This window comes from Cyprinus carpio, chromosome A12 (genome assembly GCF_018340385.1).
Source record: "Cyprinus carpio isolate SPL01 chromosome A12, ASM1834038v1, whole genome shotgun sequence".
NCBI classification, from domain to species: domain Eukaryota; kingdom Metazoa; phylum Chordata; class Actinopteri; order Cypriniformes; family Cyprinidae; genus Cyprinus; species Cyprinus carpio.
Window position 1 is genome coordinate 20,281,097 of NC_056583.1, and position 17,031 is coordinate 20,298,127.

At 36.7% G+C, this 17,031-nt stretch overlaps 1 protein-coding gene across 1 annotated transcript in view; it reads left to right on the forward strand.

Moving 5' to 3' along the window:
• The window catches only part of LOC109071023 (kinesin-like protein KIF19), a 34,295-nt gene extending 17,655 nt beyond the window's left edge, over positions 1–16,640 (forward strand). Inside the window, exons 3-20 of the mRNA XM_042768032.1 lie at positions 2,750–2,860; positions 3,067–3,154; positions 5,190–5,326; positions 7,418–7,543; positions 8,202–8,396; positions 9,055–9,188; positions 9,260–9,401; positions 9,620–9,776; positions 10,502–10,667; positions 10,910–11,108; positions 11,702–11,972; positions 12,163–12,284; positions 12,535–12,698; positions 12,966–13,059; positions 13,678–13,801; positions 14,034–14,419; positions 15,691–15,856; positions 16,035–16,640. Of these exons, the coding sequence (XP_042623966.1) occupies positions 2,750–2,860; positions 3,067–3,154; positions 5,190–5,326; positions 7,418–7,543; positions 8,202–8,396; positions 9,055–9,188; positions 9,260–9,401; positions 9,620–9,776; positions 10,502–10,667; positions 10,910–11,108; positions 11,702–11,972; positions 12,163–12,284; positions 12,535–12,698; positions 12,966–13,059; positions 13,678–13,801; positions 14,034–14,419; positions 15,691–15,856; positions 16,035–16,168 (2,916 nt within the window). The 3' untranslated portion in view covers positions 16,169–16,640. The remainder of the gene's footprint in view (positions 1–2,749; positions 2,861–3,066; positions 3,155–5,189; positions 5,327–7,417; positions 7,544–8,201; positions 8,397–9,054; positions 9,189–9,259; positions 9,402–9,619; positions 9,777–10,501; positions 10,668–10,909; positions 11,109–11,701; positions 11,973–12,162; positions 12,285–12,534; positions 12,699–12,965; positions 13,060–13,677; positions 13,802–14,033; positions 14,420–15,690; positions 15,857–16,034) is intronic.
• The last annotated feature ends 391 nt before the right edge of the window (positions 16,641–17,031 follow it).

Here is a 17,031-nt window from a genome sequence, read left to right on the forward strand (position 1 = left end):
GGGGCCTCTTTTGCCCTCTCCTTTGTGGCAGTGAGACTGAGAGGGGAGACCTCAGAAACAGCTGGTTTCAGATGGTTGACCAGTGATTCTTATCGGACAGACAGGCTTGTGTTTTCACCAGCGTTGGACAGCATTGCTGTATTTTGAAAGGATTATTTGAGATGAAATCTCCCAAATTGTATTGCTCTTAGGTTGCTTTTTAATTATTTAGGAGATGTATCCGAGTTATGAATTATGTTTTTAATGTTTTAGACATAAAATTTGTTTAAAAATACTTTGTTTTCATGTTAATGTTAACAAGTTAATGTTTTCATTCTTTTTTTATTATCCATATATGCAAATATTGAATATTTGAGAGTTCCCCCTCCCCCAAATGGGTGCATATATATATATATATATATATATATATATATATATATATATATATATATATATATATATATATATATATATATAATTTATTTATTTATTTGTTTCAGTTTGTTTCTGTATATATCAGCATCAGATCAGCATATTAGAATGATTTCTGAAGGATCATGTGACCCTTAAGACTGGAGTAATGGCTGATGAAAATTCAGCTTTTGTGATCATAATATTCTTTCAAAAACATTTTAAAAATCTTACCGACCCCACATGATATAAAACTGAAGTCTCAAAATCTAAAATATAAACTATTTGTAAATTAATTGTATGATTTCTTAATATTTAAAATATAAGAATTTTTTTTTCATCATTAAACTTGTGAAAATTTTATTGAATGTGGAAGCACAGTCATGGTCAAACCTCTTATACATCCACTCTAATAGACCCTCTGTCCAGCTGTGGCATTACACAAGAACATACAGTAGGTGTACAGTATTGGCCTTTATCAAGAGCAGGGATCATTTCAGGTGAGTGAAAACTGATCAGTGACCCAGTACTGATTACAATGTGTCATTCTCTCGTGCCACGTAAACTATACTGGCACTGGTGTCTTAAGAACATTAGGACTGGCCAAACTGCCACTCTACAGCTGTCACTGTGTGAATGGTGAGAAAACATAAACTCACACACCATATGGCTTAGAGCACGAAAACTGCATTTACTCGAAGTAAATAAACCCCTCACAAACATCCAAACATGTGCATGAGACATATCTGACTCATGTGCATTAATATTCCTGATAAGGAAGATGTTTCTTTAAGTGAGTGACAAGCATGTATACAATGTCAGCTACCATACTACTATTTTTCCATGTTTTCTGAAAGAAATCTCTTATGCTCAGCAAGGCTGCACTTATTTTATCAAAAAATACAGTAAAACAGTAATATTGGGAAATAAAATTACAATTTGAAATAGTTGTTTTCTGTTTTCATTTTTTTAATGTATTTTTTTCCTGTGAAGGCAAAGCTGACTTCTCAGCAGCCATTACTCTTATATAACTCTTACATAAAACTGCTTGATAAAACCATGATACATTTATTTCAGGATCCTTTGATCAATGGAAAGTTCAAAAGAGTAGCATTTATTTGAAATATAAATATTTTTATAACATTATAAATGTATTTTGCATAACTTTTAGTCCATTTAATGCATCCTTACTGAATAAAGGTTTTAAAGTGCCCCTATTATGCCATTGAAAAGTTCATAATTTGGTTTTGGGAGTCCCACAAACCTTGAATGTCTCATGCATGCAAGGTCAAATTTAATTTTGCGTAATTTGGTGACTCTCAAATGATTCATTCGAAGACTCATCTTTCCAAACCTTTCAGCTTTACAACTTTGCAGACTGTTTACATTCAGATACAACTATATTACACACTACATGAAATGTAATTTTCAAAAATCCATAATAGGGACACTTTAATAAAAAATAAAAAAACAAAAAAATCATATAGACCACAAACTTTTGAACAGTAGTCTCTCTCCCCATGTTTGTCTTTGCAATAAGTGAGGCTTGTCAAATACATTTAAAAAAATGCATTAACATTTTGTCCATTCCCGTTGTAGAAATGCAGTGAGGCATGTTCTTTTTGTCCTTTTCACCTTGTCCCCACCTTTCTGTCAATCGGTTCCTTACCCAGTCTTTTCTCTTCCTCTGTTTGCGAAGAACGTCTTTATGTTTGCATTGTGCCGTTATAATTGGCCTCTTTTAAAAGTCAGATCTCCTCTGCTGTATTTCAATTGAGAGGCTTCAAAGAGAAAGCTGTTTTTGTGTGTCTATACGGGTCATCAAACCATTTGGATCTGTTTTCATGAGCCCTGACTAACTTGAATATTGGCTCTGAATCCCGAGGTCCTTCAGAACAAGTGGTGCTCTTGATACAACCAGATTCAGCCTCATTGTTACATTTGGAGCCATCAGAGCCACTAATGGGCTCCTTAAATGATGCTGACCTCCATCAGGATCATTTTCTAAAATGCAGATGTAAAAATAGAAGCTAAATTAGGCTTGGTGTCTTCCGTCATGATGCACTCACCTTTTGCTTTTAAACCACACTAGCTGCGTCTTTCATGTGGAACCATTATGATATTTCTGTTTAGAAGTGTTGTTATGACACTCTGTGTCACTGTAACTGAGGTAAATGGCCTTTGTAGTTAATGTTAGCTGATAGCTAGCTGCGATTACCAGTAAAGCCTATTGTCAGGTAGCGAGTAAAAGGCGAAAATGGTTTTGAGATACACTCTGCGCATAAATGCAGTGCATATAAAAACTATAAATTGGAACCAAATGTACTATTATTCATGCTTTTCCTTCCCTCATTTTCAGATGGTGGTGTTGATGGACCCCATGGAGGATCCAGATGATATTCTACGAGCTCATCGATCCAGAGAGAAGACTTACATGTTTGATGTGGCCTTCGATTATTCAGCCACACAGGCAAGTCCATTCTGTGTTTGTGTCTGTGTATGTGTGTAAAGGTGGATTTGAAGCATGTGCATATACAAAAGTTAACATGCTTTCAAAAAGATCACATTTATGATTTTTTTTTTGTCTGTTCTTTTAAATGCATATGTGTTTACTGTGTGTCTTTAAATGAAACAGATGAAAATACACACAACATGTTTTGTATGTGCCTTCCTTAGGACGAGGTGTACAGATCCACCACTAAAGGCTTGATTGAAGGTCTCATATCAGGGTACAATGCCACTGTTTTTGCCTACGGACCCACAGGTCAGTACAGACACACAGGCACATTCATAACAAGGTCTGGGCAATATGTCAGTTTTTTTTTTTTTTATATATACCAGATTTAGAAACCATGATAATTTCACTGAAGAAATAAAAATTTTTTTTGGATATTAAGTCAAGAATTAAGATTTGTAATACAGCTCCTGATTTTTTGATTGATTTTGCAATTGTGTTATATCTTGGTAATTGTGTTACAGTCTTGTAATAGTGCCTTTGATTTAAACTTAAATTACTAAAAAAAAATGCTTAGAGCTAGTAAAAAATTTTATCATTACAAGCAATGTTGCCCAGTCATACTCGCACAGAAACAGTTGCACAACAAAGCGTATTTGTGAGAGAAAATCAAATCAGTAGGGTTTTAGATTCAGTAAAGTATATTTAAATAATATGCAAAACCACAGCCATGGCATAAACACATTTTGTTTGCTTGATAAATGTGTGTTGGTAGATCCTTTGTGTCTTTACGTCTGACAATTAAATTGGCCTCATGCAGGTCTGGTTAATTTAACTCTTAAAGGCATACCTTGGGTCTTTAGCGAGCTGGGACATCATTCACTACCCTCCCCCTCCTTCATTTTTAAAAGTTAGACATCAGCTTTTTTAGTATTCCTCAATCTATTCATTATAAACAATATAACAAGAAAATATTATTTTTTTTGTAAAAACTGTATAGGGTCACTAGCGTCCCAAGGTAGCCTATTTAATAGTGCAAGTATATTTTTCCTGCGCAACAGTAATTAAATATCTTATGACTCAGTAAGTGCAGTTCACCTTTATTCCTCAAGTTACTGTTTGGTAGACAGTGGTGATGTGATGTTTCATTCATAATTACCACAGGCATAAAACAAAAGAATATCATTAGCAAATTTAACTGGCTTAAATGGCTTTACTGCAGAGCAATTATTGTACGCAATGAAATAAAAGTGTCACTGTCTTTTGAGGGTGAATATGGTGAATAAGCTAACAGCGATCAAAATATTGATTTTGAAGTCATTGAAAACGATTGAGAATATGGTTAAGATTGTGAATATGAGCCAGATGCTGAATGTGCTGGGACAGTGACGGTAAAATCATCTGCTCAAAATAAGCCCTTACCAAAGGTAACGAAATATGCTTTTTTTTTTTTATGCTATTGCAACAGTTAGAGATTAATCTGTGATGGAAATGTCCGGGTCGCTAAAGACCCAAATATGTAATTATGATTGTCAAAACATGATATTTAAGGGTTCAGAAAAAGTACCCATTATTTATTTATGTATGTATGTTCTTACACTGAATTGCCATCTGCAGTGGCCATATGTCCAAAATAGTAAACATCACAGACAAACTGGGCACTACTAGGATTAAGGATTAAGCCTTATCAACCTGATCTTCTTTCGTTGTGTGTATGGAACAGGTTCATTCACCAAAGTCAAATGCACTGATTAAAAAAAAAAAAAAAAAACCTTCCTTTAAAATATGATTTAAATATTTCATATTTTAACCCAGCTCACTGAATTCCATCTGTCAGGAACCCATTATCTGGTAATAAATGCCTTAATTAAAGACCTGTTTTTATGTTGCTTTGAATTGAATAAAAGTTTGTTCCTGGAAAGCAGATGTCTGTGTAGCTCCTGTGTCCTCGCGTGCTCTAATCTGTCCTCAGAGTGACTTTTACTGACTGTTCCTGTCTGTGGCCGTGGCTATATAAAGCTTAGATCTGTGCTCAGCCTGACGGGATAAAAGCCACCTGTAAACATTATGTATCACTCACTATGACTCACCTCACACCTGTGCCTTCTGTTTATGCCATGCTGATGAACATACGATTCATTATCTATAATTATTTAACATTTATGATAAGAGGTAGCACTGGTAAGCATGTTCTGTATCACAGGCAGCAGGAATGATGCTAAATGCAACAAATAAAATGTAAATAATTAAAAATGGTATTTTATTTTAATATGGCATTGTGTGATGTCAGGCAATAAAATGAGGTTAAATTCTGGTCCGGATAAGCAGATGTGTGTGTCTGCAGGTTGTGGGAAGACTTACACTATGCTGGGAACAGACAGAGAACCTGGTATCTACGTTCGCACATTAAATGACCTATTCAAAGCCATTGAAGAAACCAGCGATGACATGCAGTACAGTGTCTCCATGTCCTACTTGGAGGTGAGATATTAATTTGAAACTTTTTGTTTTTCCACATATAACCTGGAGATTTGATATATAGAGCTTGTAAAGATACTGTCACCCTTCCGTCATGCACACAGTAAAGTAAATTGCCCTCATTCAGTTTTAAACAATTTAAAAAAAGGTAACCGCTTAAGTGTTATGTGATGAGATAATCATCAGGCCCGTGCGGAGTGACCGATGGCATATCTGTTTATCAGCTCTGTTTGCGTGAGGGAGGGGTAATCTTGTCGGCTTAGTGACTATCTCAGCATCTTTGATTACAGTGATGTTGTATTGATACTAGGAAGCTTGTTTCCCCACTGAGTTGTGATGGACTTGTCCAAAGTTTGCATGCAACCCTGATCCCCTACTGCGTTAGCCTAGAAACAAATCACTATGCTTTTATGTGACAGGCCAAATTACACAGCCCTGCATCTTGAGAGAAAAATACCTGCTGACTTGCAAGGCCTAATATTATATAATAAAACACTTTATTTGATATTTTTGAGCGGAGCTCGGGTACCTCCTTTAGTGTGTCTTTGGGATTTTTTCACGTTTTATCTCCCAGGCCTTCAAACTCAATAGCTCTGTCCTGTTTTTGACAGTTGATTCGTGTGCATTTGAGATCACATTTGTGAGCTGACAACAGCAACTTCAATTCTCTCAGTGTCTTTTTTTTCTCTCTCTGTCTCACATTCTTTCTCGACAGTCTCATTGCCCGTTTTGTCAATCATAGTCAGTTCAGCAGCATTTAGTGACTGTCGCTTGACAATGTGTTATTACTCCTTTACCATGGTGAAAGTGCTGCAATACCCGTGCAAACTGTGTTCAGGCATCATCTCAGGTCTTTGGTAGAAACCCAGACAGTCCTTTCCTTTTTATGCATGTACTTGAACCTTAAATTTTAATTATTTAATCATATATTAAAATTTGTTAATAATTCTATATAGTTACAGAGTGTGTGTGTGTGTATATATATATATATATGTAAAAAACTTTTAATTATTATTACCATTATAATTTTATTAGAAATATCTTTTTAATAAACCTGTGTGCACTTGCTAACACACACTGAGTATGCTCAAGCACCATAACATACACATAGACATCTTTAGGTTAAAGGGGGTGTTTGGGATGTGCAGACCTATGAGTAAGTCACTCCGTCCACAAACGGAAAAAACAACCTTCAGTAAAGAGCACAATGCTCTCCTGTCCACTGCTTTTCTTACACCTTCACATTAAAACTCCTGTTTACATTGGGCCGTCCAAATGCTCAAGGGGCACGCTTCCCTGGAGAGAAAGCATTTTTATTCTCGGCTTCTGTGGTTTAGCTTCAGACCTCCCGGTTTATCCTCCCGTTTTTTTCTCTTTCCATCCATCTATTTCTTTAGTAGGCCTTCTACTCTTTCTCTGTCAATGGATTCTTTTCATACTGTCAGCATCACCCTAAAATTATCACATGCTTACAGCACATCACAGTGACCTCACTGACAGTGATGAAATATTACGTTCAAGACGACTTAAATTGAGAGCTTTTGAGGTGACCACCGATGGCGCTCAGGATGTGGTCTTGTTCTAAACCAGGTTGAATGAATCCTATTGAAATACTCTAAAATATTAAATGCAACATTCATCTCTCCACACGAGCACCGTGAAAATACTGCATAGGACAGTACAGATTCTGGATTTTGATTGGTTGAAATTCCAAGGTGTTGATTACTTTATGCAATCAATTTATCATTGATGCCAAGCAATAGTTGAGTATTTGGGGCATGAAAACATGAAAAGTGTTGTGAGATGAAGTGTCATTGTTGCAGTGTGCGCTAAATACTCAATAATTCAATGGTGTGTTGTGTTGTCCCTTTCATATTTCACAAATTACAGCATTTGTCCATGTGCTCCACTGGTAGAGCATGCTACTAATAATGGAAAGGTCACAGATTGCACATTCTGATATTTATGCACTGAAAGCCACATCAGATAAAAGAGTCTGTCAGAAGAATGAATGTAAATGTCAAATGCATAAACAATGATGGTTATCTTGAAATCTGAGCATGGTCTTTAATCGGTTTAATTATTGTGTTTCAGATCTATAATGAGATGATAAGAGACCTGCTGAATCCATCATCTGGGTTTCTGGACCTGAGAGAGGACTCGAAGGGGGAAATTCAGGTCACAGGAATCACAGAGGTCTCCACCATTAATGCACGAGAGGTCAGTATTTAGGCCCATGTTACTTGACAAGAATTATTTTAAAACAATGTTTTTTTTTTCTTAAAGTAAATAAGTACTTTTACAGTAGTCATTGTTCATGATCATTTTAAAAACATCAAAAATCATGATACTTCATTGAAAAAAATAGTGGTGTATATTTAAATAAGAATTTAACCTTAATTCAACAGTTAAAATTATAAAAAGATAAAAATTAAAATATAAAATTAAAAAAATAATTCTAATCTATACAAATATACAAAAATAAAAAAAAAATTGTCACAGTTTCCATAAAAATATTAAGCAGCACAGTTGATAATTATTAATAAGAAATGTTTCTTAAGCACCAAATCAGTATATAAGAATGATTTCTGAAGATCATGTGACACTGAAGACTGGAGTAATAATGCTGAAAATTTAGCTTAGCATCACAGGAATAAATAACATTTTAAAACATTTTAAAAAACAGTTATTTTAAATTATAATAATATTTCACATTGCCATTTACTGTATTTTTGAACAAATAAATGCTGCCATGGTGAGCATAAGAGACTTCCTTCAAAAAAAAAAAAAAATTAAATAACAATTAAAAATCTGATCAACCTCAGACTTATGAATGGTAGTGTGGAGCTGGATGTTTTCTGTTTTCTCTCTCTCTCAGGTCATGGAGTTGTTAATGAAAGGAAACAAGCAGAGAACTCAAGAGCCGACAGCAGCCAATCAGACGTCTTCTCGCTCTCACGCTGTGCTGCAGGTGGGCGTGCGGCAACAGAGCCGATGTCGAGACATCCTGCAGGAAGTGCGATTCGCACGTCTCTTCATGATCGATCTGGCAGGGTCTGAACGGGCTTCACAGGTATGATGATGTGTGAGGCGAGATATTTGTAGGTGTGAAACATAGAGGTCTGTTCCACTTTTAGTTTAGTTAGAACATAAAAGCACAGTGGGTGAGCTCAGACGGATGTCTATAAAGTTGGTAATCATTAATATCAGAGCTATCAATCTTTCTTTTTAAATAAAAGCTGGCACAGTTGGCGCCAGATATATACAGAATCATATATCAGCCAGTGACCACGGAGGGGAAAAGGAGCCATCTGAGATGAAAATATTTGTTGATTATTAAATACATTATGATGCATGAGACACCTCCACAAGTCCAGTGAGGTGTTTTTAATGAAAGACATGTGAATCATTTTTAATATTAAAGTGTATTTCCACTCACTCCATGAGATGGGAAGATATGAGAGGACACATTTAGAGCGCATCCCATGTATTCGCCATGGAAACGGTTAAAAATGTTGACCACTCAGACCCCCCTTGGGTTTAAACATGCATGTGACAGACACAAAAGCAGATCACGTTGTTTCTGGTTATGGGCTATTGTTGCTCAGAAACATGAGTGCTTGTTTGTTCTCTATTCAGAAAATGAGACATACAAGAGCGCCCCCTGCTGGAATAGACTTCCTAACATAGACTGACAGTGACTGTGCAATAACTACTTTTTCTACTTTCAGACGCAGAACAGAGGTCAGAGGTTAAAAGAGGGAGCTCATATCAACCGCTCTCTTCTCGCACTGGGGAACTGCATCAATGCTTTGAGCGAAAAGAATGGCAACAAATATGTCAACTATAGAGACAGCACAAAGATGTTTATGGAATCTTTTTTTTTTTAGACTGACGTTGATGATTTTTTTTTTTTGATTGTGGTTGTCTTACTAGGGTTTTCTCATGTTTGCAGGATTCTCTAGGAGGAAACAGTCGGACGGTGATGATTGCCCATATAAGCCCTGCATCTCTGGCCTTCGAGGATTCACGGAATACCTTGACTTATGCCGACCGTGCCAAAAGCATCCGCACACGGGTTAGTTTAACACGACTAATCAATGGACAACCTAGTTACCCACCTACTTAGTAACCTATCTATTACTGTTCAAAAGTTTGGGTCAGTAAGATTTTCTTTTCTTTGTCAGTGAGATTGTTGCAGTATTTTTGTGACCGTCTCTCAACATAAATGTTTTGTGAAGAGTTTGGTCACTGTTGTATCTTACCACACTGTACTCTGTTATTCTTCCTGTGCAGGTAAAGAGAAATCTGTTGAATGTGTCCTATCACATCGCCCAGTACACCAGCATCATCTCTGACCTGCGCAGCGAGATTCAGCGGCTGAAGAAAAAGATAGCAGACCAGGCCAGTAGACCACTCAACCCGGACAGAACAGACATCCGCCATGTTCAAGGTAACATCCTACAGTATCTGCAAGAACTGAAGTGATGTGTACAATTGATACCTCCTCAATTTCACTTTGAATTCCCAACTTCTATTCTATTCTATTCTGTTCTATTCTATTCTATTCTAATAAGTTATTTTCTGCTTCATTAGATTATTTTCCATTTGAGTAGATTATTTTCTAAATTATTCTGTTCTATTAAATTATTCTATTTCTATTCTATTCTAATAAATAATTTTCAGTTTGATCTGGTTATTTTCCTAATAGATTCTGTTCGGTTATATTCTATTCTTATCTATTTCTTCTGTTAGTTTGATTATTATCAATTATGATAATTGATTCTATTCTATTCTATTCTATTCTATTCTATTCTATTGTGTTTTCTGTTTGATTAGATTATTTTCTAAATGATTCTTTTCTGAGATGTACTGTACTGTTCTAATAGATTATTTTCTGTCTGGTTAGTTTCTTTTCTAATTTGCTGTATTATGTTCTATTCTGTTATATTCTATTCTTTTCTGTTTGATTAGAATATCATTTTAATTGAATCTGTTCTATTATATTATTAAATTTTTAAAGATGTATTTAATATATTGTTTTGACTATATTGTTTCATTAGATTATTTTCTAAATTTTCACTGATAGTTTTCTGCATGGATTATTTTCTATTCTATTCTGTTCTGTTCTCACTCAGATGTGTATCATAACATCATTTTTTGTGTGTTTGCCTCTAGCGGAGGTGCAGGCTCACTCTACTCGGGCTGAGATGGACCAACTGCGGGAGCAGCTGATCGATGCGTTTAGACAGCAGATGGACATCAGGAAGCGTCTTATGGAGCTGGACAACAGCAACATGGAGATCCAGATTGACACATCTAAACACCTGCTGACAATCGCAGAGTGAGTCTTCATTCTGCACACAAACCAAAACAAAATTTCAGCTAAATACACAGTGACCCTAAAGCTGTTTAGACATTTAAGTCAGAAGGTGGCCAAATACTTATAATAACAGAGGTGTCAGTTGTTTCATCATTTCAGACTGAACAAACTTCTTTTATGAAATGTTTTATTTGAAACTTTTGCTTGCTATCTTTCTTTTGAATAAATGCTTAGTTGTTGAAATATTGTCTGTCTCCATCTAGCTGGGAGCAAGAACGCTTCAGGAGAAGAAAGAAGTGGCAGGGCGAGAGGAGGAAGGAGAGTTTTAATAAGGATGAAAGTGAGAAAGACTCAGACTCACCTGAATCTTTGTCTGACAGCACAGAGATACAAGAGGTGGCCATCGCCAGAGAGAACCTCGTCACACTCATGGCTGAGCAGAAGAAAATACAAAAACAGAAGGTAATCTTCTTACTAGCCACTAGAGGGTGGAACAACACCTCAAAAAACTCACAGTTCTGTCCTGGAGCCATAGCCTTGATGTCTGATTCCTTTTAGCAAAGTTCAATCAGTTCATTTCAGTGAACTTGTTATAGTAATTCATTTTCTAGTTATATAAATGATACAACTTTCTTGTTTATAACTATGTTACAAAACAAAACAGTTCCTACAATCCAGTAATGTTCATATACTTGATGAATCTCTTTAATCAAATCATGATTCATAATATATATACATGCTGTAGTCAAGATAAAACTACTGTATCAGATACTTATTACTGAAATGGATGAAAATATTAAAAAGACATTAGCTCTGTTCCAAAACCTGGTAAACTGGCAACATAGGCATCTGTGCTTTAAGGCAACATCCTAAATAAATGACACCAAATTGGAACACTCTGCATAGGCAGTGCGCATAACCTTCTTCTTCAGTGCATATTTCCTTTTGCTTTTAGACTGAGCCTCCTTATAAGCAAAGATAATTTGTACATGACTTGCAATGTTAAGAAAGTGACTCATCACATTAATTAACCATAGTTCTGCAATTTTTTTTAGGCTGGATTAGAGCAGCGCCTGGCAGAGCTCAGAGAGAAAGCACGACGTCTTGAAGAGCTTCTCCCCCGCCGCGTGAGCTCTGAGGAGCAGAGGGAAGTGCTTTGCCTCCTCTGCAAGGTTCACGAGCTGGAGATCGAGAACGCAGAGATGCAGTCCAGCGCACTGCTTAAGGACAACGTGATCCGACAGAAAAACGTAGTAGTGCAGCGTTTCGAACAGCACAGACACCTCTGCCATGAGATCATCCAGCAGCAGCGGAAATTTATTGATGGTGAGTCATTCACAGGAATAAGAAATGGCACAGAAATCTCAACCAGAGATGAATCAGGCCAAACTGTCGCAGTAAAGTTTTGCAAGTGATGCAGTATAAGGGTTCAGTTCAGGTTGAAAATAAATAAATATATTCTTGTTAAAAAAAGAAATGTTATAAGAAATTATGGTGAATGATGTTGTTTTTGCAGATCACAGTCTCCTGGTTCCTCCTCATCTTCAAGAGCTTTATGAGATGTATATGAAGGAAATGGATGAGAAGAACTTGGACAGAGTCGTGGCCCTGGATAAGTTCACCATTCGTACTCTTAAGGTACGTCAACATGAAATCAAAACAGACTCTGTTTACTTTGTGAATACACAGTACTGTGCATATTTTGCACAAAACATCAATGCACATTATTCCAAAGAAACAAAATCCTGCCTAACATTTTCCTTCGCTTGGAATTGCATCACGTTGAGTTTCATGATGACTTTAAACACTCTTCAAGAGAGGGACATGACAAAATCATAAAGGAACAGAGTGATCATGTTCACATATTTTCTGACATATATCTCTGTAGGACGGTTCCCTGCCCAAGATCACCCTCCCCAGTAGAGGTCGTGACCCCTTGCAGGAGATGGATTCAGACCAAGAGAGTGTTCACACACTGGGTTCGGACAACAGGGAAGGGCGGACAAAATTGAGGAGACACACGCTGCCTCCGATTCTCCCAGAGCCTGATGGGTAAGAAGAGCTCAAAGCAACTTCATTTCATATTTCATTCTTGAGCTAAATTAATATATTTAATTTTAACATTTAATGGCCAAAAAATTTGGAATTTTGTAAATATGAAAATAAAAAGAGCAAGGAACATTATGCATTCACAAGTGCACTGCGGACATAAAGAGAACTGTAATATACTGTAACTACCTCCACATTTTGTCCTAAAGGGGTCCGAGTTTGTTTGCATGCTTTTACTTATAATTTAAAATTTTTCTCCTGCCCTTACAGAGACCGAGTGTTTAAGAGTAGTCACAAACAGATGAAGAACTCTGTAGTAATGACTCCTCCACCCATTCACATCAGTGGCCAGGGCAACAGAGAGGTGAGCTTCTGGGAGTCTACATTTGCCGCTTAGTGTAATATAGTTTTTTGTTTGTTTGTTTGTTTTTTGATTATACAATAATGTGCAAAAGTTTGGCGTCAGTAAGTACTGCAATCAGTAAGTATGTAACAAAATGATTTCTATTAAAAAAAATAATAATAATATTTTACACCAAAAGAGCTCCAAATCAACATATCAGAATGATTTCTGAAGGATCATGTGACACTGAAGACTGGAGTTATGATGCTGAAAATTCAGCTATGCCATCACAGGAATAAATTACACTTTAAAATGTATTAAAAGATAAAAGAATTGTAATAATATTTCACCATATTACTATTTTTAGTGTATTTTTTATTAAGTAAATGCAGCTTTGGTGAGTATAAGAGATGTATTTGAAAAACATTTTAAAAATGTACTGACTCTTTTAAAATGAAAAAATATATATATATATATATATATATATATATATATATATATATATATATATATATATATATATTCACGGAAAGTGTGAATATTCTGTTTAATCTACATTTTAATTGGATTCTCTGTTTTTTAATTGAGTGTACTGAATAAATGAGTGCATCTGACACAATGCTGACTGTATCTCTGCAGCTGTTGCCATCTGTCCTGGATGACGCTCTGAGATACAGCCATCTCAGTCACAGTATGAGCAGCCATCTGGACTCCTCACCCGAGAGCAGCGAGAATGGCACAGATGCCCCTCTGACTCCTAAAGGTAAGAGTTCCTCTGCTCTTTCATCTTTGTGCTTGTTACACAGCTCTCTGAAACACTTGATGCTGATTGGTCAGTTGAGGCATTCTGCGGGTTATTTTTATACAGTGCATGCTAAACTATAGCAACCAAGTTCCTGCATGACTTCTTCTTGTAGAATGCATTAATACCAGCTTACATAATGTCTATTTAATTAGTCATAATTTCAAAATCCCCTGAACTATTTTCCCTCCAGAGAGACTCCAGATTCTAAGAGGCGTGCAGAACATCGCGGTCAAGGCTGCTCGACGCCGCTCTAAGGTGCTAGAAGTAGATGCCCTGCGATTGCCCCCACCACCTTCACCCCTAGATCCCAAGAAGCACAAGAGTAACCTGTCTCTGATTGAGGCGCGCCCTAAAGGCCTGGTGCTATGGCGTGGAAGACAGCCCAGCCCAGAGCTACGCCACGCCACCTCTGATGACAACCTGTCCAGCAGCACGGGAGAGGGACCCGCACCCAACAGCACATGGACTCGGCCGCGGAACCGGCAGGCTGTTAAGAACCTCGCTCCACGAGAGCAGGACTTTGATGGTCGCAGACGCAAGAGGAGATCTCGATCGTTTGAAGTCACAGGCCAAGCAGTGAGTTTTTAGACAAAGGAGCTTTGGTGTTAACATATCGGGGCTAATAGATGAATCTCACAAAACTTGTTCAGGTCATAATTGACCCCAAAAGTAGGAGAAGTTGTATTTTGCATAATTCAAATTAAAAGCATTTTTAGGATAATTTATTTTCATGACAGTTAAGCATATTGTGTTAATGTAAGGGGCAATGCAGAATTTTCAGCAGTCATTACTCTAGCCTTTAAAAGGTACTCCACCCCAAAATGAAAATTTTGTCACTTTACCCCCATGTCGTTCCAAACCCGCAAAAGCTTCTTTCGTCTTCAGAACACAATTTAAGATATTTTGGATGAAAACTGGGAGGCTTGTGACTGTCCCATAGACTGCCAAATAAATAACAGTGTCAAGGTCCAGGAAAGTATGAAAGACTTCGTCAGAATAGTCCATCTGCCATCAGTGGTTCAACCGTAACGTTATGAAGCAAAGAGAATACTTTTTGTACGTGAATAAAAAAAAAGAATGACTTTATTTAACAATTTGTCTCATTTGTGGCACTCCGCATCACCGTAGCGCCATTTTAGAGAATATGAGCTGAACGCAGGCAGCTTATGTTCTTCTGTGTCAGCCACGCCACAAGGATACGTTTTCTACATATATTTATGCTTTGATTTGAAAGAAAACAGCGCATCCTTGTGGCGCGGCTTTTACAAGGTTTGGAATGACATGGGGGTAAGTGATTAATGACAAAATTTTCATTTTGGGGTGGAGAATCCCTTTAAGATTACTTCCAAATTAAAAATAACCCTCATATAAACCTTAAAATGTTTATAAATAAAATAAATAAAAATTAAAAAAAAAAAAAAAATTTAATCAGATTAATTTTTTTATATATTATGAATGGGTTTACTAGTACTTTTGTCAATTTAATGCCTAAAGGCTGAATAAAATATTCATTTCTTTCAAACCAATATTTTTGGCCCCTAACGTATGAATGGTAGTTTATAAATATTTTACAGTTTAAATAATAGGCCATTAATATGTAGGAATAAAAGACAGTTGTGCTTAACTGTTGTGAAAATACTATTAGAATGCAAAAAATTATATTGCTTCAAAAACGGACTTTAAAATATAATATTCTTATATTACTTTCCTTTGATTTTAAGGTAAAATATGACCCAGGCATTATGTTGACACTCAGTTTTATTTACATTTTATTAAATATATTCAATTTATTTATTTATTTAATTCAGATTATTTGCAACAAACTCAATATTTTCTCCTCTCCATAGCTGTCTCAGGCTAAGAACACCAGCCAGCGATTTCGTCCCCTGGACAGCACTTCTGATCCCCACCTGCACATAAACGGTCATCCCCCGGCCCCACTTCTGCGCCCCCAACACAGAGCCCAGCCTCAGCTTACAAAAATTCGACCCTCTCACAATATCCACCAAACAGGTCTGATATCACAATTAATACATTTCTTAATTTATTCCAGGATAAACCTGTCATTTATTTCATCCAACTTGTCTTCAGTAAAGACCAATGCGATTTTATTTATTTTTTTGCACAGATGTGTTGTGTTCAATTTTGAGTCAGTTTTGATTTCCTGTTGACCTTTATTAATTTTCCATAGGATCAACAGCAGATGTCACTTCCTCCAACCTGCCCTCCCACCTCATCAAGCGTGGCCCTCAAACCAGGCAACTTCAGCCCCTCCTGTACGTCACAACCACTGGAACAGGGGGCCAGCGCACCCGCAAACACTGAAGAGGCCCAAAAGCCCAGGCCTAAGCATAGACTGTCTCCTCCCGACCCCAGCATCAGCACTATGAAACCAGTAAAACATATAGAGACCAAGTAGAAGGTTTCTTCCTGTATCCAAATGGAAGAGCTGCACCATGAAAAACAAAAAAAAATTAATGAAATGTATCCGATCACATCAAAACTGGGGGGGCAAAGCCTATTGTGCTACCTGGTTTTTTGCTCAATTTCTCCTAGCCTTTCTCTGAAGACGTCAGCTTTTAATTTTTTGAATCCATTGGCTTATGTAAGTTGCAAAAAAATGATTGTCATTAAATTCAATGGCCTTGACTTGTGTAAAAACTTTAACACAATGACATGCAAACATACTTTAAAGCCGAGCCAATGCGACAGTGAATAAAACCTGCCACAGATGCCTTCCGATTGAATATGTATATCAGGCCTTATAGTGACAACTGATATTCATTAAGCAGTTCCCATAAACATATTTAAATCTGCAGAACAGAAACGGTGTTGCTTGTTTATGCGACTGAGGAATCAAATATACCCATCTCATTCCCCAAGGAGCAATATATATTTCACAGCTTCCCTGGCTGTGAATGTATTGCTCCCTCAGGCCTTGCACAAATGAATGTACTGTCACATTGCTTATGATTCATATGTCTGGCTCCTGTGACCATTCCATTTACTGATGTCATTTTGTGTTTACTGGTAATAATCAATGTAAATTTGCCTTCAATGTCATGCAGGTTTCAGCGTAGCCGTTTTCTCTAAAATCCTTTTGGGTTTGTGTTAGTTCTTAGTACCAGACAAGGTGGTATACTGTATTTAACATAGTTCATACCCTCAGTGGAATGTTTTTAATCAAA